The sequence below is a fragment of the Ochlerotatus camptorhynchus genome, unplaced genomic scaffold, assembly GCF_037179485.1.
Source record: "Ochlerotatus camptorhynchus isolate MF236.1 unplaced genomic scaffold, CSIRO-AGI_Acam_v1.1 ptg000014l, whole genome shotgun sequence".
In the NCBI taxonomy this organism is placed as follows: domain Eukaryota; kingdom Metazoa; phylum Arthropoda; class Insecta; order Diptera; family Culicidae; genus Ochlerotatus; species Ochlerotatus camptorhynchus.
The window spans coordinates 3,272,157-3,298,504 of record NW_027040506.1 but is presented as its reverse complement, the minus strand read 5'-3'; the positions used below and the strand labels follow the sequence as shown (position 1 = coordinate 3,298,504).

The following is a 26,348-nucleotide window of genomic DNA, read 5'->3' as shown; positions in this document are numbered from 1 at the left end:
CACGTCAACGTTCATTACGCTGGGTGACGCAAAGCGATGGACATCAGCATCAGTGCTGACGTTGATAAGCGAAGATGGGCTCCGGCTCCCGCGCCGAGGAGTTAATGGATCGAAAAAAATAGGATTATTTCGCGGGGAGGAATTTTACGTGTCGATGTGAAAAACAGAGGTATTAAGTGCGGAAACTTTCCGAGGCTTACGCTTCTCGGTAAGTAGAGCTGGGAAAAGCTGCTTGTGGAGAATGGAATTATACGGACGACGGAGATTGCACACTCTTTTGCAGATGGTCGGCGTTGAACAGGAAAACATCAAAACGTGCCGGTTGATGATGGCTCGGTTGGCGAAAGGGTTCCATCTGGTGAGGCAGCGCACTAACAATCCCATTTGTATGTAGGACATGCAAGCCAACAGCAACGAATAATCGTAAAATCTCTGTGCAATACGGTGTTTGGTGGTTCTTCCATGATCATAGCATTCACGAGTTTGGTTTTTGCGAGTGTGAAACGAATGTTGTGGCTGCTCAGGCTACTCAAACCTTCTAAATGTATTTGAAGATTGTTAAAAATGTCCTTGTCTTCAAAATAATCATCCTCAGAATCACCAAACCATTTTGCAGCAGATTAACTCCACCAAGTGAGCTGAGAATCGTGTTCACAGCAAATCCACACAATCCATCTGGAAAAGTCACCAAATCGCTTTTGTCCCTTGTGTGCCATGATAGTCTCATTTGTCCATGGCTGCCGTCCTGTCACCCCTAAAAAATGCATCCGCGTTGTCCAAAAAAGCAGACCAGCTCGGCCCAACCCAGCTGCTCGTAGAAGTAAGCCATCACAAGCCAGCAGCCCGGTTGATGTGCACTTGCCTTAATGGGCCATATATTTTCAATTTGGTCCACCCTGTCTGCTGTCCGGTTCTGGACAGTAGTGGTGCCATGGCCAGTCAGTGCAATATCGTTGTGTGGGGATATCAAAATAAGTGCAAGAACAAACGCGGTCAGTCCGATGCTCACTACCTACTAGCTAAAAATAATTCCATTGTTTGTAAAGCCGAAACCAGAACACATCCTCCGAGCGGAAAAAGGGCTGCTCCGTTCGAGACCATTTATTTCTCCGTTTTCTCACTTTTGTCTTCCTGTGCAGCTATCCGGTGGAAAATCGCTCCACCCAGTTCAATGCCAGTAGTATGGAGTTGTTAACCGGTGTCCGGTTTAAGTCTCCCCCGAAGCTTGCCAGAGCCTGGTTGTCGTTTGGTTCGCAAGTTGTGTATGACTTGGTGTAGAGATTTTATGACTTTCTCTTCTTATCTGCTTCCTATATCTTAATTCCTTCTACGATTTCCTTTCGTTTCGTTGGCTGTGGCTTGATTGCCATAGCACAATCGTTTACCAGTCCTAGTGATGGTTTCTTGTAGTTCAAGGCGGGCTATTTTTAACATTAATTTTATTTTATTGATATAAAGTGAACAACCTCATTTGAGATAGGATGGCCTATTAGCTTTCTGGTGGTCTTATTAGTTTTCACCGAAGAAATCATATTTTTAGAAATTTTTATTGCAAATAAAGGGAACTGTCGAGAGCTTAAGATTGGTTTGTTATACTTTTCGAAACTAACGAATTGAAATAATACTCATAAAAATAAATTTCCGTGTAGGGAAAACGTATCGCTATAAAAATGAAACCAATATAGTTCGCGTTGATCTATTTCCTTTTCGTTTGCTCACCTACACATACTCACTGATAGGAGAACCATGAATTTGTAAAACGATTGAACTTCAGTATAAATACAGCCATCAAACTCATCAAACGTATATCCAAGTCTCAATTCCAAATCCGAAGAGGTTGAACAGTCCGCCGCTGTTTCGCTTTCGAGTCAATTAAGTTCACTCCACCAAATTTTAACTGTCGTGTTTTTCCTGAACTCCAGGTACGCCGTCGTTTGTTGAGAAGTTTGCGAGTGCGTCATAAACAGGATTTTTTCTTAACTCAATATTTAAGGTACTACTGGATAATAGTTGGAGGAGTTTGAGTTGTGAAGCTGATATCTGTATTTGAGCGAAATAAGTTATTGCAAAGGCGGACCATTTCAATAATATTTTGCATTTTTTTTCCATAGATGGTTATCCCCTAAATTTTACAGTATCGATTTTTTGCAGCATTAGAAAAAAAAACAACCATCATTAAATTCTCAGGAACTACGAACCAAACCCACTAAGGGATTGCTTTTGCTCCTCGTCCATAAATCTTACATATGCTTAGCGAAATAGCCGAATTAGATCGATAAAAAGGCCTTATGCTTTTAAGCCACGAGAAACAGATTTGAATCTTTCCTCCTGTTCTCAACTTAGTGTTCATTGAGCAATCCAACAGTTGTTAATGAATGTCTGTAGAGTAAATTGTGGCAAGAGTAAGCGCTGGTCCAAAAGACAGGTAATCGAAATGAAGACCCAGTGATTATGAGTAGGATTGAAAGCTTACTAGAAAAATATTATGTATTTTGAATAATCCACCTAAAACTTATCACTAGCAATGACATTTTTTCGATTTTTTGAGTTTTAGACGAAATAACAATTTGATTTTAGGCTAATTTTAACCACTTTAACACTTGAACAAAGAAAACAGATGAGCGCATGCATCCACTTTGATGTGATATCAAAATTATTTTTTTGCTGTGGCTCCAATACAGTTCCAGCCAACAGCCCTTAACGATACCGATGAGTTCAACACAGTCAACAATACTTCGAAGCTATTCGTAAATTAACGAATACGAACGGGTTCGATTTTTAGTTCTATTTATTTCAGGACAGTACCTAAACCTTCAGGAGAATTGCGAGAGCTTCAGGGTAGTTTCGAGAACATCAAGCAAAATCAGGGAAACTCATGGTGTTCAGTTAACTTGAAGAAAATTATTTTGAAGAAGACCCGAGAATCTCAAAGAATGTCTGAAAACTTCTGAGCTCCGAGATTGTTATTTTCTATATTAGAGCGATTGGTCATCTTTTCATCTCTGAGATTGTTTGTTTATCTTTGTTATAGAGACTTTCAGCCTTTGGCTGGTTCGTCTCTTTTAAATTTAATAGAGTTCTCTAAGGAAGATCCCAACGTACAGAGTTGGGGTGAGGATTCCAGGAGGGATCCCCCATAATACAGAGTTTGGTACACAGAGTATTGGATTGAAGCATAAAATATGGAATAATTGCTGTTCTGAAAGCTGGCAAGGTTTCCCAACCTTATTAATGAATCCGTTTTCCAATATCGTAATTCAGTGTCTGGTGTCCTACTTGTGTGTTTTTTCCTGATCAAAATACCAATCCTGTTCCTGGTTGCTATCAAAGTTTAAGTAATGTGGTTGAGCTGGTTCAAATGTCGTGATACAATCCGGCGTCTTTAATGAAACATAGGAGTGTGGCTTCCATGGAGGGATCATTTTCCAGGGAGTAGGACAAATTTGTAGGTGTCCTAGACCATTGTTTGAGACTATTGTTACTGCATTGACCATGATCTGAGATTGATCTCGGCCTCTTAAATGAAAGTGGCACTATCTCCAACAATCGAAAACTGTCGTAGCCACGTCCTTGCAACTGATGGAAATTGTTAGTTAAGGTTAGTTACTTAAGGTTCTACAAAGGGTAAATAATTTGTTTTCTTCTTCTTTTTGAAATATTCTTCGATCATCATTTTCTAAATGTATTGGTAAAATTCAGTCCAGAGCATGTCACCACGCCAAAACTGTCCATGTTTCATAAATTTCAACTGGTACGATGAGGAAAGTTTAACCATCTCTTTAAGCTTTTAAAGATTATCTATTGACCATCCAATATTGAACCCATCACTACATTTATATTCAGTTTGCCAATATTAACGATCAACCCCCTCCCCAGGACACCCCTTCCTGTATAGACAATAATCATGCGCCTAGCCACCAAGTCTAACAAAGTCAAGTCATCATAGTAGTTGATTGATTCAAAACCACACTTTGAACACCTATCCAAAAATGATTCCAAAAGTCAAACTTCCAGGTACACGATAAAAAAAAAAACTATCCTAAAGTATTGCGCATTTTGCACCTTAGTAGAAGCTCCTGAGCTGAAATTATTTTCTAAGCCATGATCCCTCACCTCACCCACAGGCGTGCATGCTTTGATCGTTTTTCTTGATTTGTTTTGATTATTTTTCACTTACGCGCTTGTCAGATTGTATTCAATTCGACAGTGAGCATGCATAAGGGCGTATACGCGATGATCGATTCTCTTCATCATTTTTCTCTTTGCATTGCTACAGCTAAGCGAAACAATTTTGTAGAATTTGTTCAATGTAGAGTTGTAATAGGTTGTATTGGCTTTCAAAAGCAACAACAAACGCACCGACAAACCTTAAATCTAGCGAGTTATTAAGAAAAGAGAAAATCGATGAAGAGAATCGATTCATACGCCCTTATGAATGCTCACTGTTGAATTGTTCTGTTCCACTGTTTTCCTATCGGCTTCATTCGCTTCATAGTCTGTGGAAAAGTTTATTGTACAAGTGTACATTCATCGATAGGTGGGTATTTTCAAATATCAGTTGTGAAATAATTAATCAAACGATTTCCTCACTCGCACAGATTGCAAGAGGAAAAACCAAAAACGGCGTCGCTTGGAAGCTTCGGAAAATCTGGAAACAGAAAATATGTCGCGTTTTTCGAGCCCCAATGACGAGATGAAATACCCCGAAGATGGCCAAGGAGGAGACGAACACTTGATCTCTGATTGTGATGATGACCCGGCCATGATTGTAGATTATGAGTTGAATTTAACCGGTGAAAACCGTGGCTACGCTCAATCTATGCTGCATAGAGGCTTGTATGTCTGTTAGCTGCTGGTATCGGTTCGTGAGTTTAGGGGTCAGAGTTCAGGAAAAGATGCAGGTAATTGGGGAGTTTCAGGAGACTCTCCTGCGGAGTTTGTGAAAAACTGTTGGTTGTTGTCCCAACAGTTTGACAAACGTGAGATCGTCTTGGTCTGTGATGGAAATGGTGTTGCCCAGCCGTCATGGTGCACAAAAATGCAACCGGATGAAGAAGATTTCAGTCGTTTCGCATTATTTAACGTCTAATCTTGTCACAGGTCACATACTGTTGACAAAATCACAGCAACAATTTTGCAAACCTGGAAGAACAAAGAAATTCATCTTCGTTCCGTAAGGACACTCTTTTAGAACCCGAGGAACGGGATAGAGCTGGTGCTGCGCCAACATATCGGTTGGACTATTTTCTGAAAAGTTACGTCAAACGCACGGGGATCATTGACAAGCAGTGGATGTTGCATGGATGATGTGGGCTAATGCCATTTTTGTCTCCACGAAAGCCTGGTGAACGAAGGACCTCCAGCGCATTTGGTGACGCTTTTCACAGCCAAAGAGCTGCCGCGATTGAGGCAAATTCGTCAGAACTTTATCGTGAATTCGCAATGAATTCTAGCACCATCAAAAATCCAAACAGAATGAACCCAGGGTAGCACTGAACCGTTCCAGATTCCAAAGCAAATTTTCTACAGCATTCGAAAAATTTTGCTCTGAGAATGCTTCAGTTAAACCTTCTTGTCCAATGAAGCATAACAGTGACATTCTGGGTTTTCTGACAAACTCACCCCTACAAATCAAACGTTCACCTCGTACTCCATATCCTCTAGATCTAATCATTGACCTATTATCAAAACTAACTTCAGCTAGGAAGATTAAATTTTGATAATCCCATTTGATTTCACTCATTTCTGAGGCAAACCGGACGACGTCTTCGCTACGTATTTGAAGTCTCTCGTCTACGTCTACGTCTCGCGAGTGCTTTCCAGCTAAGCCCTTCCTGGCGAAGGATTTGACAAATTGATGATGCAGACATGGCGATCCGGACCGTGTCTTCAAACAACCGCTTTGCCTCGTCCAGATAAAGAGTCAGTTTGCAGCGATACAATTCAACCAGCCATGTCCGCTTATCTGCACCAAATTCGTCGCGTTCGTATTTCTTTCGGGAATAAATCCGTTCTGTTGATACGTAGAAATCCATTTGGAAATGGTTGACTTATGCTTCCAATAGATGATTTAAGGCTTAGCTTGGGATAGACCAACGAAAAAGTATCCGTAAAGCGCATGATATGCTGTATTCACCGATGCCCGCTTCTGCGAAACTTGCAGCAAGATATCAGACATGGTGGTACAGATAATCAATAGACCTGATACATTAGAACTATTCCACAGCCGCAGTCAGTAATGAGCAAAAGGTGGACGCACATCTTTTGCCTGTAGATTTGAAGACATACTTCAAGTCTCCGCGTTCATCGTACGGGTTAGGCAAAAGATGTGCGTCTGTCTTTAAAAACTGTCGCATTAATGGCCCTTCGCTCATTTTCAACTTCTATTCAATTTTCATACTGCCATACTCTAACGGAACTATCCACCTACCCTCTTCTAAAGATTATTCTCTAGCTAATAAATTATCACACTAAAGCTTCATGTTAGCATTTCCAACTAGCTCTGATAATGCAACTACAAAAAAATCTATATACTTCTCTGAAGGTCTCTAGACGTTCTTCAAGATTTCGGAACATTCTAAAAGATCTCGCGATTTTCTTAAACATAATCTGATCGTTGCTGAAGTTCCTCCATTTTTTGCAGTTCTTTAAACTGCATTGAAAACCATGGAACTCTCTTAAAATGATCTCACATTTCCTGATGCTCATGTAACATCTCTTATGTTTCTGAAATTTAAATAAAGGTCTTGGTACTTTGATGAAGTTCCGGAAATTCCCTGAGTTTCTTGGAACTTCTTAAACATTCTTGAATTTCCTTGAAATAAGTTGAACTGTTCATAACTTTCTCTGATCAGTCCTTCTGCTCTCAAAGCATTCCTGAAGTACTCTCAATTCTATTGAAGTTCTTGATATTATCCTGAACCAAATAGAACTGAAAAAAAAAATCTCGAAGTTTTTCTAAAGTTTATGGAATTGACCGGAATTTATCGGACTTTACTCAAACAAATCTTCGAACTTCTCTGAAAGTCTGGAATTTATTGAATTTCACAAAGTTATGAAGTTATTGGAAGTGCCGTTAATATATCTGAAATTCCCTAAAGCTCTCTAGTCTAACTTCTTTGAGGTACTTGGAAGTTCTTTAAAATGTCAATTTTTCTCCAGCTATCCCCACATCTCTGAAATTATTTTGACTTCTCTAAAGTTCTCTGGATATCCCTGAATTTCTCAAATTTTCGTCAAAGTTCCTGTAGTTTCCTGAAGTTTTTGCAACCACCTTGAAAATCTTTAAGTTTGCCTGAAATTCACACAAATTTCCAGAAATATTGCGGAACTTTCCTTTTGTTCCCGCAGTTTGCCTATGAAACTTCCTGAAATTCTCAGTACTTCTTTTCATTCCTGAGACTCTCCTGAAGATCTCTATTGTTTCCTGAAGTTTATGAAACTTCCATTATGTTCTCCTGATTGTGTTCCTGGAATTATTCAGAAATTAATGGAACTGCCCTGTTGGAAACTAGTAAGCCATGAGGAAGACTTCAATTACAAATTTTCATTATCCTAACAACCACTGTTGATTGAAGTTCAATAAAATCTGTTATTCGATAATTATCGCTGTGCTTGATTCTCCGTTTATAAGTTAAATAAAACCCGTATACTAAACCACGCCAAAGTCACGAGTTCAAATCTCACCCCCGGACAAGTCACAAATGACCCAAGAGTGTTAAAGTGACTATAATAATTAACAAAAAAAAAACCGTATATTTTCAAGAACCTTTACAAAACAGAATTCCTACGGTAATTTGTGCGAAGAAGATTCAGTCTCGTCCTCAGGTGAGAGAAATGTCGGTGTGATTCATTCCAGAAGATTTTTAAACTTCCCGTTAAACATGGATCTTCTGTGTAGCTTTCTTAATGTTTCCTGAAGTTAATTTCCTGAAGTTTTTTTACTATCCTTAAATTTTCGGAACTTCTTGATGGTTTCCTCTATTTACTGAAATAAATGGTACTGCCATAAAGTTCTTGAAACGAACCTAAAGTTTTAGGAACGTCCAATTAGATTGCCCTGCAGCTGTCGAAGCTTACTCTAGTAGCATTGTTGGCACTGCTACGATCCATCTGCAGTCCCCTTGAACTCGTAACGGGCGGACGAGCAAAGATGCTGGTAGCCCTACCACCGCTTGTCATCGCTGCAGCCGTCAATGTACCTGTCAATCGTTGAAGATTTAATGAATAGAAAAAATATCAACAGTAATTTGCAACCTATTAAGTGATTGAATTGTATTCTTTAAAATTATTGTATTTCTTGCTTAAAACTAGTGAAATTCTACTTAAACACTAAATGTAATTATGAGACCTATTATTTACCTGCGAAACGTAACCTAACAATAAATATTTACAGCTCAAAGCTAGTTAAACTACGCTAAAAAGAGGTGCCTTGATTCCTAACCCTAGTTGTCCCGGCAACAAGCACCCTTGTTATAAATTGGTCTTGGAAACTTACATACGACTTATTTCAGTTATAAACAAGTTGCTGCAACTTCTTGGGACAGAATTGAGCTACTTGGGTTACTCTTAAAGATCTTTCAACTTTCTCACATTTCTATCAATCAGAACTTCTAAAAAGTTTCAACATTTTTTGATACATTCACAAGCTAAAATATGCAATCTAGTAATCCAGAATGCCTTTATACCTTTTGGTGGGCAACTTTTATAAGATGAGCATACGAAGATAGATATTTTGATCATTTTTACGAATTGACTACTTTTATAGATGTTCCGGATCCAGAGGACAGTTTCGTGACCACCAGTGTACGCATGCTGGTCCCAGATGCAAATTCATTCATGTAGCATCACAACAAGTGATTAAAAACTAGCTATTGTCAAACTAGCAGCCCGAATAGCAACACATTGGTGCGGTTGCTCTAAGTGTCGGAGAAGTTTGCAGGTTTGTTAGTGGGTAAATGTTGCTGACAGATTAATAATAAAAATGGGAAGAGAATATGACAGAGAGAAAAATTTCTCATGTAATCTTAAAAAGTTGGAAGGGTTGTATACTAGATACGACCGCAGGGTTGGCGTTGGATAACGTCTGTTATGTGTTGTACTTAATTGTGTATATTATATTTTAGGAATATTCCTTAATAACGCTTTTGCGAAAGTTTGGTGGCCCTGAAAAGGGCCGTTTTGTTGGGCTGATGTTGTTGACAACGATGGAACGGGCGACCTTGTTGGACGCTTATATAGTAGAACAGAAAATATCAGAGGTGTCAGATACTCGCATACGTACGTTAAACTCTTTCTTGATAATGTTGTGGCCATTTTTCCAACGCGCTCGGCGTAGTTGCCCTTGCGGAGCAGACGGTGAATACGACCGACTGAGAACTGCAGCAGCTGGGCATTCCATGACGGCGGCCCAGTATACCGGAGCACTGGCACCAACGCACTCGGCTCCAGGCTCTGCTGCCGCTGCTCTGCTGCCGCTGCTCTGCTGCCGTTGCTCTGCTTCCGCTGCTCTGGTACTGCTGCTCTGCTGCTCTGCTGCTGGGTCGACGATCGGATAGACAATGATGGAACGGGTGACCTTGTTGGACGCTTATATAGTAGAACAGAAAATATCAGAGGTGTCAGATACTCGCATCTGATGTCTCGGTTGGAGAAAGTATAAGAATATAAAAAAATCAATCGATTTTCACCATCTTTAGACAATGGTTTACTTTTAACCATTTTTCAATAGTTTACAGAATGAAATCAATAGTTTTGAAACATTCAACAAATTGCTAGAAATATTTCCAATCGATTGATGCCATTATCTCGTAAATCTATCGAGAGACGGTTGAGTTATTATCGTTCAAAATCTTTTAATTTTTCGTAACGCATCCAAAATGATTGTTTTCAATTTTGTACCCCCGTATGTTGCCGAAAGACGTTATCCAACGTCAAAAAAGTCTTAGCCTGAGATCTCACATTAACATCCGTTGATTTCATTGATTAAAATTAAAATTTCTAAGTTAAATCTATCACTTTATAACATTCAGTCCAGTGATCCGCTAGACCCAGTAGCGATCGGTCTGTAACTTTGAAAAATTCGATAATTTTGACTGAACTTCTAACTTTAAAAAATATTAAAATCTACCGTGCTGGTATTAGTTTTTTTTAGCATTTAGCTGTTTATACGAAACCGGGAAAAATAGCTGGACACATGGGAACAAAGGGAGTTTAATTTATGGAATCCATTGGCCATCTTGTGACCTTAATACAGAAATCCCCGAAGAGTGCGATGGGAGGTGCAGTCCACCCACTGCTATTTCTCGGCTATCCTTCAGCCAATTGAGCTAATTTGCTCTGTATTTGACCAGTTTATGCTTGTCACTAATCACGTACAAAAAATAAATTCAATTGAATAAGGACAGCTGAGAAATAGCGGTGGGTGGACGGTACTACCCACCGCGCTCTTCGGGCACCTTATTCTTCTGCTATAATTCATGCAGGTTTGTATATTAATATGCAATCATGACAAACAAAGCTCAGTAAACAATCCAAAATCATCGTTATAAAACTTTGTCTTCTCCCACAATTTTTGCACCATTCAGCAGAAAGCCAGCATATATCACTGCCATATTTTGCCAAACAATAGCAGCAAACAATCGTAAGTACGGGAGAAAACTCTCATCTCCGGGATTCCAGCTATTGCAAAAAGAAAAGAAAATAAATCTCCCATTCAGTATTTATGATAAATTAAACTACTCACTATCTCAATGGGAAAAATCCAGACTCTTCTCCCACAACCGCTTTTCGACGAGTTTCTATACAAAAGCTGAATGGTCTTCATGTTAACTGGTGGTGAGCGTGAACGGTGGTGGCATGGGGTTGTGAATGTGCTCCGGAATGTGCACTGTAAAAAACTCCAACCAGAAGCCAATGCATAGGTACCTATAGGTATGGAAGCGCAGTAATAGTGAAGGTGCTGCGCTGAGGACCAACCGGAGATGTGAATCTCAGAACCCGAAGGACTTCTCACCCACAAAACCAAGCCCAAACGAACTTACCCGGACACCAGGGGTGCTCCATAGTTAGTTCCCTGTCACATACCAGCGTCGCAGAAGCAGGAAAGTGGAACAAATGCGAAAGGGAAAAACTTTATCCATTCTTGAGTGGAATATGGTTTGTGCGATTGGAATGCGGACTGCGAGGGCGGAAATGAATACCCTCCACGCCCGCACTGTGCCTCACCCAACACATCCTCAATTCAGAGCAAAGTGCAGCTGTAAAACTGCATTCAGCTATCGGCAGTACTTTCCGCAGCTGTTTGTGATTTGGTCTCGTAATGGATATCGTTTTTTGTTTTGCATTCTTCGTTTGTGCGATTTTCAAGCTTTTTCCTGGGCCAACCCTCCATCCCAGCTTTTGACGACAAAGCGGATGAAAAGCCGGAGAATAGTTTTTATTTCCGCCACAAAGCGCCGCCGTCGTTGTCGTCGTCGCCGGGGAGCAGTAAAAAGTGAGTGCTGTTTTCAAAGGCTCATTTTCCGAAAAAAAAATAATAAAGCCCCCCGCAGGCAGGGTGGCAGAAATGCAATCCGGAAAAGAGAGTTTGAATGGCGTGTGGTATTTTTATGCTTCGAAATGCATCTATTGTTCATTGAAAATAGTAACATGGTTTTGTTACATTCGTGCTACAGAAAACAAAAGAGTTGCAGTAGGGTTTGATATCTGACGATCTTTTGCGCTTTAATTGTGCTTGTAATGAGTGCTTTGTTGGGTGGTGTTTCGATTGGAATGGGAACTTTGGAATCGATCCGTGCATTATCGAAACCTTTCAATACCGAAATGAAGACAGGACTAGGCAGTGCCATTACTGTATAGCGTAAACGAATAATCCTTTATTTTGATGAACTCCAGAACAAATTATCGAGAAATCTCATTAAAACTTCATCTTAACTCTAGGAACCAAACATCGTTATCTTCGAGCTCCAAAGCCAACTTTCCGGTCGCTCATCCATGGAAACGACCCATTACGGAACGGAAATCAATTTCTGCCCAACCGAACGTTTTAATTATCATCGAACCAATAAACAAGTCGGTTGCAAGCACGGACATAATCACATTGTCTCCGCTTTGGCTCTCTCGCTTCTATCTTTCAGCGCCACCACACCACTTTGTATCATCATCGTTTGGAATTGGATGGCACGCTCCTTCTTTGTCCATTTATATTGACTCAAATGGATCGATCGTTGTTCGTTCCCCAATTTTTAACGTGCAGCTGCACTCCCCCACTGGGCCTTGATTGATGTTGGCTTTTCATCTGTTTTCGGTTCTTTCCATCCATTCAACAAATGAGGTACCTCCACGTTTGCAAACACATCCACCAGAAATGACAAAGTCCATTCAGCTTTCTGGTAAGCGGACGAAACGGACTGCAACTTGCGACCCATCGGAAAAGTGGAAAAGAATGAGTTTCCTATTACTATGAACATCAAACAAACTCGCCATTGGGGGAGGGGGAGAGGATCTGTGTGCAGAACCACAATAGCCGCTCGGTAAACATGGGCACTATCCCTTCGTAACCAACTCGTCACCCGTCTCTCAGAATATTTTGCTATGTTTAAGCATCGCACCCAGAGATGTGGCATTTTTCCAATCAGGTCGAAAACCACCAACGAGAGAACGAAATTTGAGCATCCCAAATTCATCGTAATACTCCCGTGGGCTGGTTGTGGGTTGAACTAGAAAATCTGAGCCGGAGAAAAAAGTTTCTATGAATTTTTCATTGTATTTTTGATCAGTACATGAAATTCAATATTTTATATCCAAGTTTTTTACGTCCTGCTGTTGTTGTGGATGTGCCCCTAAGCACACGTCCGTCAATACATAGCGAGTTGAACCGAACACACCAAGCCTTTATCGATAGTTGAAAACGAGGACATGCCACGGTTCGTTGTAGGAGAATTAGTTTAGAGGGTTGTGTCTCGGTTGAGAGCCCAGCACCGTTCAATATAGAGGTTTATGGGAGGAAGTGTTGACCACCAACAGGCAGCGCACAGCCTGTTCGGTACGCTGCTGCATGGCATACTTATTCGATGAATTCAGCTCATGCCGTGCTGGTCATGTGAACTCTCGAGGGGGAAAACGCAAACTGGGGGGAAATCACGGACCTACGTGAAATTACGTCCTCCGGATGGTTGGCTAGCTTCAAATGGTGAGAGCTTGTGCACGGCCAGTTGGATCAGCTGAAAGGAATTGAACGGAATCAATTTGGTGGAATGTTCTCAACTTGTTGACCTCGATTGAGTTGGCTTCCGGAATGTTAACCCCCGATTGCTATGCCGAACTGGGCAATCAATGAGTCATAAAATCTAACCACCAGCTTGGTTGGTGTTGCGTCACAGAAGTTCAAGTCGTTGGTGATGGGTTATTGGGCCGAATGTCACTAGGTTGAATGCCATTAGGCCGAACGCCATTATGCTGAATGCCATTAGGTCGAATGGCTCACTTGACCGAATCAAGCTAGAACCGCTTATATTTCAAAGAAGAAAAAAATCAGATAGATTATCTACAAACTCGGAAGAACTGCTGATTATTTAAAGATAGGAATCTATGCTATGAAAAATATGCTTTTAATTTAAATGCTGAGCAGAAAATATGCTTGTAAATGTTTTCAAACATCAGTTCGCAAAATGTTGTTTACGCCCATGATCATGAAATTATTTTTCGTCTCCTAATTTCCTATCCAATCTAATTTAAAATCAGGATTATGTTTGGGTTCCTTATTATTTTTTTTTCAACAACAGTTACCAATCGACGCCAAAAGTCCGCCCGATTCCACATCAGCAAGTTCAAACACTCCTTCGAAGTGCTCTCGCGTTCGTGTTTTTGGTCAGGAGTGTGCTTGCGCGGCATTCAGCGGCAGGCTAACTTTGTCATATGCAGAATCTCGCCCAAAATATGGCGTGTGCGCTCAGTACTAATCCAGTAACCGCATCGGAGGACCTGACGATGTGGACTTGATCGGTAGTGGAGTTGCGGTCACCACGAAACTCTCGAAACCAATATTTGACGGTGTAATCTGACGGAGCATTAGCCCCATAATATTTATCCAACCATTTTTTTGTTTCCATCGCCGTTTTGCCTCTCAAAAAAAAAAAAAATATTTTATGAGAGAACGAAAATCGTTTTTATCCATACTCAACACGTCAACAACAATCAGCTGTCAAAACAAAACTAAAGACAGTATTGCACTGAAATTTGGCATGTCTGCCTAAATATGAACGGACTACAAGCAGGCTTGATTAAGCCTCGCTCGCGAGTTTAAAATGTGTCGAGCGTAGCATTTTTCTGAGGAGTAGAATGCCTACTGCCAAATCATTCCACTGAGCTTCAGAGCTTGTGAGCGAAGGGGGATAAAATGAGAGTGAGGTTTGCTGCCATCCATGTTCATTTTTTCTATCACACGCTCTTACTCTCACTCTGGGTGAACTCTGAGCTTCTTGCATCGAACAAAAAAGTCATCCGGAGTCTCGAAAAGCGCACCTCACGTCAAATCATCCTCTCGCTGAAGTTCACTCTCCCTCTCTCTCGCGGAGTTTTTGTTTACTTCTTCCATATTCCTGCCGCCACTCACTCGAGGTGAGGGCTGGCTAAACTCGCAGGACAAGAGTGTTTTCAAACCTCCAGTGAGTTTGAGGAGTTTCAGCAAGCCTGACTACAAGGCACTATAACCTTTTTTGCAGTAGCAGCGCATTCTAGCGGTCAAGGAGGTTACTTTTCACCTCACCTAGTATAAAGTCTAATACCCTGTTGGTATTGCTTTGCCAAATTTCAAAAGGTTCTAATAGTCCTTTTCCAAATATTGACGTTCTTTGATTGAACAGTGGTCCGCAATTGCATAGTATATGGTATATGCTCAGCAGTTTTGTTTTCAAAATGACAAAAACGACAGTCGCTAAACTGATTTTTTCCAATTTTATTGAACTGATATGCGCTAGGACAGTGATCAGTCATTAGACCAGTTATTACCTGATGATCTGTTTTTCTAAGATTAAGTAAGATCCAAGCTTTGGCAGCAGTGGCTTGTCTGGATGCATCCGTGGCATTCTAGTTAGATTCTACCAAGTTCTTAGTTACATCCTCAGATCGCACTCAGGGACTCCACAAAATGGTACCGGACCGATGAAGCTCGATGCAGAAGCTTGTCTTGCTAAACTGCCGGCATTTTTATTCCCTTCAATTCCACAATGACCGGGCACCCAGTATTATGTAACTCCGTTTCTTTCGGCCAATTGTTTTAAAGAAGGAATGCATTCGCACACTAGCTTTGGTCGACATGTAAACGCCTTAAGCGCATTAAGAGCTACATTTCTTAGAATGAGATCTAGAGAAACAAAATTATTTCAGAATGTCTCCAAGTCACAAAATTTTCGTTTTTATCAAGGAGAATAAGATATGGATATTTTTTTTTAAACTGCACAATAATCAATAAAATTGAAGTTTACAATATTGTTATGTTTGAAACATCCCTTCTCAGAAAATTCTCAAAGTTATACAGAGTGTTCGGTCCCTTAGTGCAAATATTTTTAGGGGTGTTGGAAGATAATTTTTGATGAAAAAATTATCAAATCTTAAAGGTTACTGAGTTATTGAACTTCTTCTGTTTTGATCTATACTTGCCACAAATGGGCTCTAACTCGACTTATCAGACCGTCATTCCACGTGGCGATTAAGTGTGCAAACAAATAGTTCGTTTTCAAAATAAACTTTCAAAACCTATTTCGGTCACCTCTGCGGTACCACGGGGTTCTCATTTAGGCCCAATTCTTTTTATTTTGTACGTAAACGACATTTCCTAAATCCTTAAAAAAATAAAAGTTCTCATATATGCAGACGACATGAAGATCTTCATGAAAATAAGCATTTCTAGCGACACAAGAATTTCAGAATGAAATCAACTTTTTCAACACTTGGTGTAGTAAAAGTCTACTCCAGCTCAATTGAAAAAAGGGCAACGCAATTGTATTAAGCAGAAAAATAGAAACACCTCTTTTTGAAGTATTTGTAGGCAACCAAAAAGTAGACAAATGTAAAATTGTTAGGGAGCTAGGTGTAATCCTAGACTCCAAACTCACTTTTGTAGAACATTATAATACAATCATAACGAAAGCAAATAGTATGTTAGGCTTCATTGAGAGGTTCAGCTATAATTTTCAAGACCCATACACTAAAGGGCGAACACGAAATTATTGCGACACCGAAAATGTCATGCCAATTTTCTTATAATGTTTAGAATCAAACCAAAATTTTAGGGTAGTTTTATACATATATTTATTTCAAAAATCAAAATAAAAGTTAATCGATGGAGCCTTGAGTGTAAAATTGAACGCATTTTCGCTTGATGACCTCCATCAAAGTCTTTACAGTGTCATCCGGTACCAGTTTCTCAGTTTTTTTTTCGATTTTCTTAACATGTCCTTCTCGTCTTTGACTGTCTTCTTGCTCTTCCGAAGTTCCCGCTTCATTATTGCCCAGTACTGCTCCACCGAGCGCAGCTCCGGACAGTTTGGCGGATTCATGTCCTTTGGAACAAAATGGACAGAATTGGCCTCATACCACTCCAGGACACTTTTAGAATAGTGGCATGATGCCAAATCTGGCCAAAAAAGTGGAGCTTCGTCGTGCTGCTGCAAGAACAGCAAAAGGCGCTTCTCGAGGCACTCAGATTTGTAGATCTCGCCATTTACTGTGCCCTTTGTCACGAAAGGCTCACTCCTCAGTCCGCAAGAGCAGATGGCCTGCCAAATGAGATATTTGGAGGCGAACTTCGACATTTTCTTCTTCTTAAATTTGTCGTCCACATCGAACTTGCTCTTGCCGGTGAAAAACTCCAACCCCGGAATTTGCTTAAAATCGGCTTTTATATACGTTTCGTCGTCCATCACACAGCAGCCATATTTTGTCAGCATCTTCTCGTAGAGCTTCCGTGCCCGAGTTTTAGCCGTCGATTGTTGCCGCTCATCGCGGTTTGGGAAGTTCTGTACCTTGTATGTATGTAGTCTAGCTCTCTTCTTTGCATTCTGGACGTAGCTCTGCGACATGCCGATCTTTTTAGCCAAATCACGGCTTGAGACGTTGGGATTTGCTTTAATCATCCGCTTCACCTTTCCCTCCGTCTTTTTGTTCTCCGGTCCCGGTTTTCTTCCAGCTCCTTTGCCGTGGTCCAACGTCAACCGCTCCTGGAACCACTTCAACACTCTGGAGACGGTTGAATGGTGAATGTTCAACATTTTTCCCAACTGCCGGTGCGACAGGTCAGGAAATTCCAGGTGTTTGGAAAGAATTTGTTCTATCAACTCGCGTTGGTTCACCTCCATTTTCGTTGAATCGAAAAACACGACTTCGAGTCTGACAGCATGTACACAATACACATCAATGAGAAAGTGTGCAAAATTTGGTTGATTTTTACCCAATGGTAAAAAAGTTATGCCCTGTTGAATGTGTCGCAATAATTTTGTGTTCGGCCTTTATTCAATTATTAAATATTAAATACGTAAGATCTATTCTGGAATACTGTAATCTGGTATGGAATCTGTATATTGCCGTACATGAGGAACGCATAGAATCCGTCCAAAAACAAACTCCTTTTAAAGTCTGGAACGCGTAAAAATTGGTCAACTTCAAATTGGTGTATTTCTGTTAAAAATGCAAAAAAAAAACCCTGAAATGCTGCATTTGGAAGTTGAGTGTATAACAAATGGTTGCTATGATGAGTTTTCGCAACGGGTAAGTCACTCAGCACATTGTGCCGAAATTAGATCCGGCACACCATCGGCAAAATCTCGTATGCATTGGATTGTTGTAAATAAAATGGGAGCACTGCTGGATAACTGTCATTGAAGTTGTTCACAACATTACGTACTGTTTGACTGTAGATTCAGGAACATCCTCTAATTGAATATAGCAGAGGAACTCAGACCAGCAGTTCACTTATAGATCTAAACACGAAATGTAGGTTCTAGAGTGAGGTCAATGTGACTGAATGGATTACTATTCGTCATTGTATAACATCTATGGTTTAACCCCTCGGTAAACTGTCAGGTGGATGAACACTAGACTGATGCAAAATTTGAAATTTTCGCTCCCTAGTGCTCAAACGGTTTAAAATCAGGTCCTGCTAAGCCTCCCAAAATTTAAACTACTTTGGTAAGAAACTGACTTGGCTTAAACTATTCGAAGTTTGTATGGAAATTACTATGGGAAAACAAAACTTTTTGTTCATTGTCTTCTACCCATTTTCCATATTGCTTTTTCAACTTTGCGGAATACTGTTCTTCAGCCAAATGTCAAATTAAATTGTTATTAATTGTTTAAGAGATTGATAATCTTATGGCATGATCAAGCAGCTGTTCTGTGGGCAGCACTGTATTCTGCAGTGTGACATAGTAGCCATGATATTTGTGCTCTATTGTTCGCACCAGAAACACCAATGTTGCCTGCTGAACAGTTGAATGAGCATAATCATAAGACATCAGTGACTTGAATCATTAATAACTTTTGTTACTTACATTTGATTGAAAAATAATTTTCAACAAAGTTGTAGCTGAGAAAATTTGCTACAATCACTGCTGTCAATTTTAAAAGCATAGTTATGTGGTGAATTGTTAGATATATATGAACAAAAACATAAGTTTTCCCATATAAACTTGAAATGGTTTGTGCCAAGTCAGTTTCTTACTAAAGTAGTTCAAATTTTGGGAGGCTGAGCAGGATCCAATTTGGAACCGTTTAAGCACTGTGGAGCAAAAATTTCAAATTTTGCATCAGTCTAATGAACACGTTCATTCTCTCGCGGTTGTGCAACACCTGAACAATCGATTACTGCATTCGTCCTCTTTCCGTGGAAGGCCATCAGGCAGCCGGGACGTGTGACTACCGTTGCGTGCTGGGTGATTCTCACCCAGAGTAAATATCTAGTTTCCACAGGCTCTTGCAGTTAATCAGACCCCATTAGTGCCCTTAATTCAAATAATTCTGCAACTCACACAAAACAAACTACACAAGTCGATTCATCATCCTCTATAGTCGGTCTCCAACATTCTTCCCCACCGGTTCCGGCCGCTGGTAGACCGTTGCTTTTCACATCACCAAAGGCTAGGTTTCTGGTCTACCTTAGGGCATAATAGTACCCTAAAACACAGGACTTTTCCTATTATCCTATGAACACAAAACACACACGCACACCTGTCACTTCCCGCGTCATCCTCAATCCGATTTATCCTTGCGATTTCAAACCAAAATATTCAAGGTGTCAGAAATACCGGGTTGCCGGGATGGGTACTTAACAAACAATCGCATCTTGCTCTGTGACCGGAATAATCCGCACACCTGCTGAATTGTGCCGGTGGCTGAAATTTTCCAAACCATCAAACTATGGAAGTTCCCGAAAAAAATATCTCTTTTGGCAGGCCATATGCACGTGTGATCTAAAAAGCGGCATTTTCATTACTACGGGAACCATCAATCAAGAGATCTACGTCCAGGAGTGCCTGGAAAAGCGTCTGCTACCATTCCTAAAGCAACATAATAGACCTGTGCTGTTCTGGCCGAACTTGGCGAGCTGCCACTATGGGAAAAAGGCAATCAAGTGGTACGATGTGAACAACGTGGTTGTGGTACCCAAAGACCACAACCCTCCCAACAGCGGGCGAACGGGTTTGGGCCTTGGTCAAACGGAATCTCAAAAAACTAATAAATCCATGGAAAACGAGCAGCTGTTTTAATCTAACTGGCGTTTGGCGCCGAATAAGGTCGATGAGACAACTGTGCAAAATTTAATGGAAGGGGTTAAGCGGAAGGCACGGCAGTTCGTATTTGGAAAACCAGAAGAATAAACAAAATATATGAATTGAACTACCAATAGAAAAATAAGAAGATTTTGTGTGATCTGAATTTTGACTGAAAGAAACGATTATTTGGTCGACCAATTTTTGCGCGTTCCAGTCTTTATATGTTGAAGGCCATTATTTCACAGCGCAAAGAATCATCAGAAATACTTTAACAATTAAACTTCTGCACACCCTGTCGGCGTCTAAGAACACGAAAATTATTCTCAGAAAAATCACACAAAACAAATTACGCAAAAATGGCCCCATCAATCGAATGATGCGACAGTATAATCTACACTGTGATGTAATTAGCATGACTATGTCAAAAGAAAAAGAAGATTGTTCTGGAAGTGATGAAGGGAGCGCTTATTTCACCGCATCTGCAAATCCGCTGCCAGATCAGGAACTTCTTTGCAAATTTCGATAATGTCTTCTTTCGAACATCCTCCGGAACATCGAACATAGACTTGGCAACGAAATATTCTTGCCCAGGAAGTTAACAGATGTAAACAATACACTATGAATAGGATTTTCTAAAATTTTCAGGTTTTTTTTACTCATACGGTTCAAAGTTACAGAAAATTTTCGGTGAGTCATTTTTATCGAATACACCCTTTAATAGAATGAATAGAATAGCCCCGGAGGAAGCGGTCATCCTTTAATTTAATCAAAATCTAGTCATGTGGCGAATCAAAACTTTCAGATTTTTATGGACTTGTTTTTATAATAGACCATGCCAATTGACACGAGTGACAATGACCACCCAATGTTCCTGGAACAGGTTCCGGAAGCCCTGGAGCATGTGGCCAATCTATGGTTTCAACAAAACCATAATATGATGGACATGGCATTAGAGATCATCTAAATTAAAAGGATTTATAATGGCCACCCAATGTCCCTGGAACAGGTTTCGGAAGCCCAGTAAGTTTTGGCCAACCTTTAATTTCAACAAAAACTAGTCATTCGGGATATCAAAAAGAGATTCACGGATAATTCATTAGAGACTATGCTAATTTACTAAAGTAACAACTTTGTCACTTTTGTCATTTGACATGGTCTCTAATGACATGTCGCATGACTACACAAGTAACCACAAGTTCTGCATTAAACGATTAAAATCACTTCCAATAAAGTTCAAATACAGTTCCGACCAAACCTTCAAGTTCCCTAAAGTTCAAATAAAGTTCCGAAAGAACTTTCAAGTTCCATAAAGTTCAAATAAAGTTCTGAAAGAACTGTCAAGCCACATGAAGCAATCCGCACACGTCATTATTAGGCCGGAACAAATATCAAGTTTTTCTTTTGTCACCCCCCCCCCCTTCAAAATTTTGGAATAGCACCAAGGGGGAAATAAAATAAACTTTTAGTGTATAATTTTTTATTTATTTATTATTTATTATTATATTTATTTTTCGCAAATTCATTTGGGTATGGATACTCGCTTTGCTAGATTTTATTATGTTGTTGTTGTTGTATCACCTTGTTCTTTTAATGAATTTTCACATAAATTGGTACTTTACCAGTACGGCATGACAGGTCCTTGAAATCGGATCAGCCGGTTTCAGTTGTTGAAAACGGATCTTATCGAACATCATTCCTAATCTTGTTTGGCAACTCACTAGGTAAGCCACATTCAATCTGATCGATCCCTCTTGTTCGTTGCGCACATCTTCGTCTTGTTCCAGTCGGATCACTACAAAGAAACATTTTCAGTGGTTCGTTATCCAACATTATTACGATGTGCCCAGCCCACCGTAGTCGCCAGATTTTTGCATTCGATCTACATTTCTTAACTTACAAACCTTCTGCAATGATACTTAATGATTCACTTCTTTTCTACAGTGATTCAACAATTTCCGAGCTAAATCCAATCTTTTCAAAATTGGTTTAAATTTTTTAGAAGTCTGACCAAATCAGAAACGATTCAGGAAATTCCTAACTGAGGTGACACTTTTCAAAGCAGATTCAAAACTGAGTCTGAACTTTTTTGAAGTGAGTTCAAACTTTCGAATAAGTCATCAATATTTTTCTAACTGGGTCTTAACTTTTCTGTTATGTTATTCAATCCTTTTTAAAGTTGTCAAAACTTTCCTGAAGTGATTCAACATATTCCAAATCCAATCTTGAAAGAATTGGTTTCGCATTTTCTGAAGTGAGGCAAAATTAGCTGATTAATCCTTTTCCTAAATGAAGCCAAGGTTTCCTGCATTGATTCAACTTTTTCCGAACTGAAACCAAACTAGTCAGAACGGGTTTGATATTTTCCTAAGTGAGCTCCAGATTTTTGTTAACTGCTTTGGCGTTTGGCAAGAACGCAATCTTGCTTAGTGAAAGTGTAGAAAGTTTTCCGAAGTGAACCGATAATTTTTTGAGCTTAAATTTTCCAAATGGTATCCAATGGAGTCCAACATTTTCTGTTGAGTGATTGAATTATATTGAATGTTAGTCTGAGCTTTCCTGAAGTGATTTAACTAACTTTTAACGTAGATTCCGCTCCCTTAGATAAATTCCTCGTTTGTGTGTGATTCAAATCCTTTGAAAATTAGGCTGAGATTTTAAAGAATGGACCTTCGTGTGTTCATGCCTGATGGTACACAGTTCGAAAAATTAGTGTAAATTTCTATTCATTATGATGCACATAAATGGAGCGTCACATATCATATAAGCTTACATTATATATCATGTAAAGTTCTGAGACATTTCATGCAATGTAGCAAATATAGTATACAAAAGCCCATGTTTGTAAACAACATTGTTTACAAGTTGCTCGGTTGCGGGAAATGAAAAACAAGTTTACGTGAATGAATGTTTACATCACAATTAAAATTCAGAACGTTTATATGTGTAGATTTTTTTTAAGCAAGCACAATTGTTGAGAAAACTGGGTTTACATCCACAAAAGTATGTATTTTTATAGAAATTTAGGTTGCTTGATCAGCCAAGTTGGATTTTGGCTCCGTCCTTTGAAAAACAGGCTTGGATGTTATGGAATAGATCTTTGGGATTTCATACGTGATGGTAGATTTTGTTAAAGCTTGGTTGGATTTCGGTTCAATCTTTTGAGATTTGTGCTTGGATTTTAAAGAATGGAACTTGCTGAATACCGGAAGGACGAACCTGGTTAATATTCACAAAAGAAGGTTATTTTATAGAAAATTAATTTTTCTGTTTTCCGAACTGAATTTTGGCTTCTATATTTGAAAAATATGCTTGTATTTTAATAGAAGTTGCTGAATCCATACGTTGAATTTCTTCAATTTTTGAGAATACCGAGTTTATATTCACAAAAGTACGTTTTTTCATAAAAACTTTGATTTTCTGTTCTGCCAAGCTGAATTTCGGCTCCCATCTTTGAAAATAGATTTAAATTCTATAGAATGTACTTTGCTGACTCCATACGTGATGGTAAATTTTTTGAAGCATGCACAATTTATTAGAATTTAGAATTTTATAGAAATTTGGATTTCTTGTTCAGCCAAGTTGAATTTCGGCTCCTTCCTTTGAAAAATATTAATGGATTTTACCGAATTGCTGAATCCATCCGTATTTTCATAGAAATTTGGTTTTTCGGTTCTGCCAAGTTGCATTTTGGCTCATATCTTTTAAAAATAGGCTTGTATTTTTTAGAATGGACCTTGCTGAATCCATACGTGAAGGTTGAACCGGGTTTGAAATTCAAAAAGGTTTTTTTTTGTTTTCCTTTTCTGCTAAGCTGGATTTTGATACTGTCCTTTGAAAGTTATGCTTAGATTTTATAGAATTGACCTTGCTAAATTCATATGTGATGTTTATTTTTTTAAGCACACCCAAAGCCAGGTTTAAATTGATAAAACTACGTATTTTTGTTAAAATTTGGTTTTTATGTTCAGCCAAGATGGATTTTGGCTTCTTTCTTTGAATATTACGCTTGGATTTTGTTGAATAGACCTTCCTGAATCCATACGTCTAGTTAGATTTTTTGAAGCACGAACAATTGTTGAGAAAACTGAGTTATATTTGGATAGGGAAAAAGTATCGAAAACAGAACGTTTTTTTTTCATAAGACCTGTTACGTTTGTGGTATTCCACTTGATGGTTTATCCGGAATTTATCAATACCCAAAAATCAATTGCTTTGATCCTATTCATCTACATTATTACCAATGATCTTCCTTGAAAGGATACAAAAACTTATGCGCGATATGTTATAAGACACTTTTAGGCCCCGGAACCGCTAGGACCTGGAGAAGGACCTGCCAAAGCCCCAAGCTGCCGGTCTAAGCCTACGACAGCTCCCGGGGTGGGCACTCACGACCTCTGATAGTTCCGGGTCTCAAGGCGTACGGGCGTGGGAGAGTTTTCGGACAAAGGATCCTATCAAACGCTACGGTCAACGGTTAAATTATTTATTTATTGATGGCAAACAAACCTGACTGGGCTTTGGTGGTGACGGGTAGCGATCGGGTGATGGTCGGGTGGCAGTAGGATGGCGTCCGGTAGGCGACCAGGTGGTGGCCGGGTGGTGTCCGGGTAGTGTCCGGGTAGTGACTGGATGGAGGCCGGTAGCAGCCGGATGACGCTCGTACGACGGCCGGGTATACTGCCGGATGCCTGCGAGTTCGGTCGGAGGAGGCGGCTGAGTGCGGCCGGATGAAGACCGAGTTGCGGCCGGGTTGGCGGCCGGAGGGAGGCGAGTTCGGTCGAGGGGACGACTGAGTGCGGCCGGATGAAGACCGAGTTACGACCGGGTAGTGTCCGGGTAGTGACTGGATGGTCACCGGTAGCAGCCGGATGACGCTCGTACGACGGCCGGGTATACTGCCGGATGAAGGCGGGTTCGGTCGGAGAAGGCGGCTGAGTGCGGCCGGATGAAGACCGAGTTGCGGCCGGGTTGGCGGCCGGATGAAGACCGAGTTACGGCCCGGTGGCCGGTTACTTAAAGCAGCTGGAAGACGTCCGGGCGGTGGCCGGGTGGCGGCTGAGTGGCAGCCCGTCGGTGGACGGATTATGACCGGGGTTCGATTGTACGATAGGTGTGGTGATCCCGCAAAAGCACGGCTTATCACTATCCACGTGGTTACAGTTCGAGATTTCTCTCAAGCACTAGCCGTCTGCTCACTGGACGACACCCGAGCGCACGTCTTGCGACTTCGGTGGTTGACTCTAAACTTCCCCAGCCTCCGTTATCTGCTCACTCTCCTCCATCGTGGGCTTCGTCACTCTCTCCAGGGAGAGTTTCCGCCCACACTCTCTTCGAGTTCAGTGGATATCGCCACCACCCACCTGCACTCATCGTTTAGCTGTTCGATCGTCTGACCACTTATGCCACCCAACAACGAATTCAAATTGACCGTTGCCGATTAAATAATCTCCCTAATATAAATACAGCTATATCCCGTGTACTAAACAGATGAAAACAATGTTACCCGCCGGTAACATATCCCCCTCTGGTCAAGGAAAAAGAAGCGTTTAACAAATGGTTCTTTTTAGGTTCCACTACAAATCTTAACAGTAACTCTAGAGATATCACTCACAAAAAAACTAAACAAATCAAAACATCATCAACAAAAAATCAGTGGCCACTATTTATAAACATGCATATATAACACTTACGAACTACTCGAGGCAATGCCTACATTGGTCGATCTTCCGTATCACGAGTATCGATTTACTATAGTTGTCAAAACCTTCTACCACCGAAACTACAACACTCAACATCTAACAGTTCTGGGATCGATCAGCGGAGCCCGGAATAAAACAATAAATCACTTTCGTTTTCACACATTTCTTTTGTCGAGCTAGACAAAAAAAAAACACTTAAACGCGCGACGTCAACACATGTTGAACGTGCGAATGAAAGATCGGGACTAATTTGAAACATCACCGTTGTTGGTGATCTATCCATATACATTCCTCGGATCATGAAGCCCAAACAAAGCACGAAGCAAGTCTAAAGACACAGAAGTGATACAGATCTATCGCTTGTTGCTTGTTTGGTTCAGTATGGTGTGCGACTATCATCGATCAGTACTGTGCACAAATTATTACACAGGGTATCGGGTTTTCGTGCAGATTCACGATTAAACTATTCTCTGGGACATAGGGATCGCCATCGGTCGGGCGAACCATATTTCAGTACACCGGTTTCTCTTGATCACTGAAGATCGAGATGCGCGCGCGGCTTGGAGATACCGTTTGGAGGACGTCTCCACCCAAACGTGGACGAGATTGTTCACCACAGGCTACTCTTCGAAAACCTAAGAAAACAGGAGAGTTCCCCTAGCACCCCGCGGAAAGTGTTAGAGAGGTGAAATTCCTGAATTTAGGGCTATAGGTGAGCACCCCTGGTGTGCAAACAAGTCCAGAGGACAGTTCAAGGTTGAACTAACAATGGGATCTTTTCTTTCAGCTTGGGAATCCAGAGACTGAGGACGTTATTGGATCGCCCATTTCGTCCATCATAAAATGATTACGGAGCTCGCTTAAGCAGGTTTGCTGGCCA

At 40.5% G+C, this 26,348-nt stretch overlaps 2 protein-coding genes across 3 annotated transcripts in view; one reads left to right on the top strand and one right to left on the bottom strand.

Annotated features, from left to right (window-relative positions):
- Nucleotides 1-26,348, top strand: part of LOC135701526 (EGFR adapter protein-like) — a 194,459-nt gene that overhangs the window by 138,904 nt on the left and 29,207 nt on the right. The window lies entirely within an intron of this gene.
- LOC135701170 (uncharacterized) lies at nt 8,050-25,051 on the bottom strand. Its single transcript, XM_065221923.1, has 3 exons — nt 25,042-25,051; nt 24,276-24,911; nt 8,050-8,201 (listed from the first exon to the last, which is right to left on the bottom strand). The coding sequence occupies exons 1-3, from the start codon at nt 25,049-25,051 to the stop codon at nt 8,050-8,052; spliced, it is 798 nt and encodes a 265-aa protein (XP_065077995.1).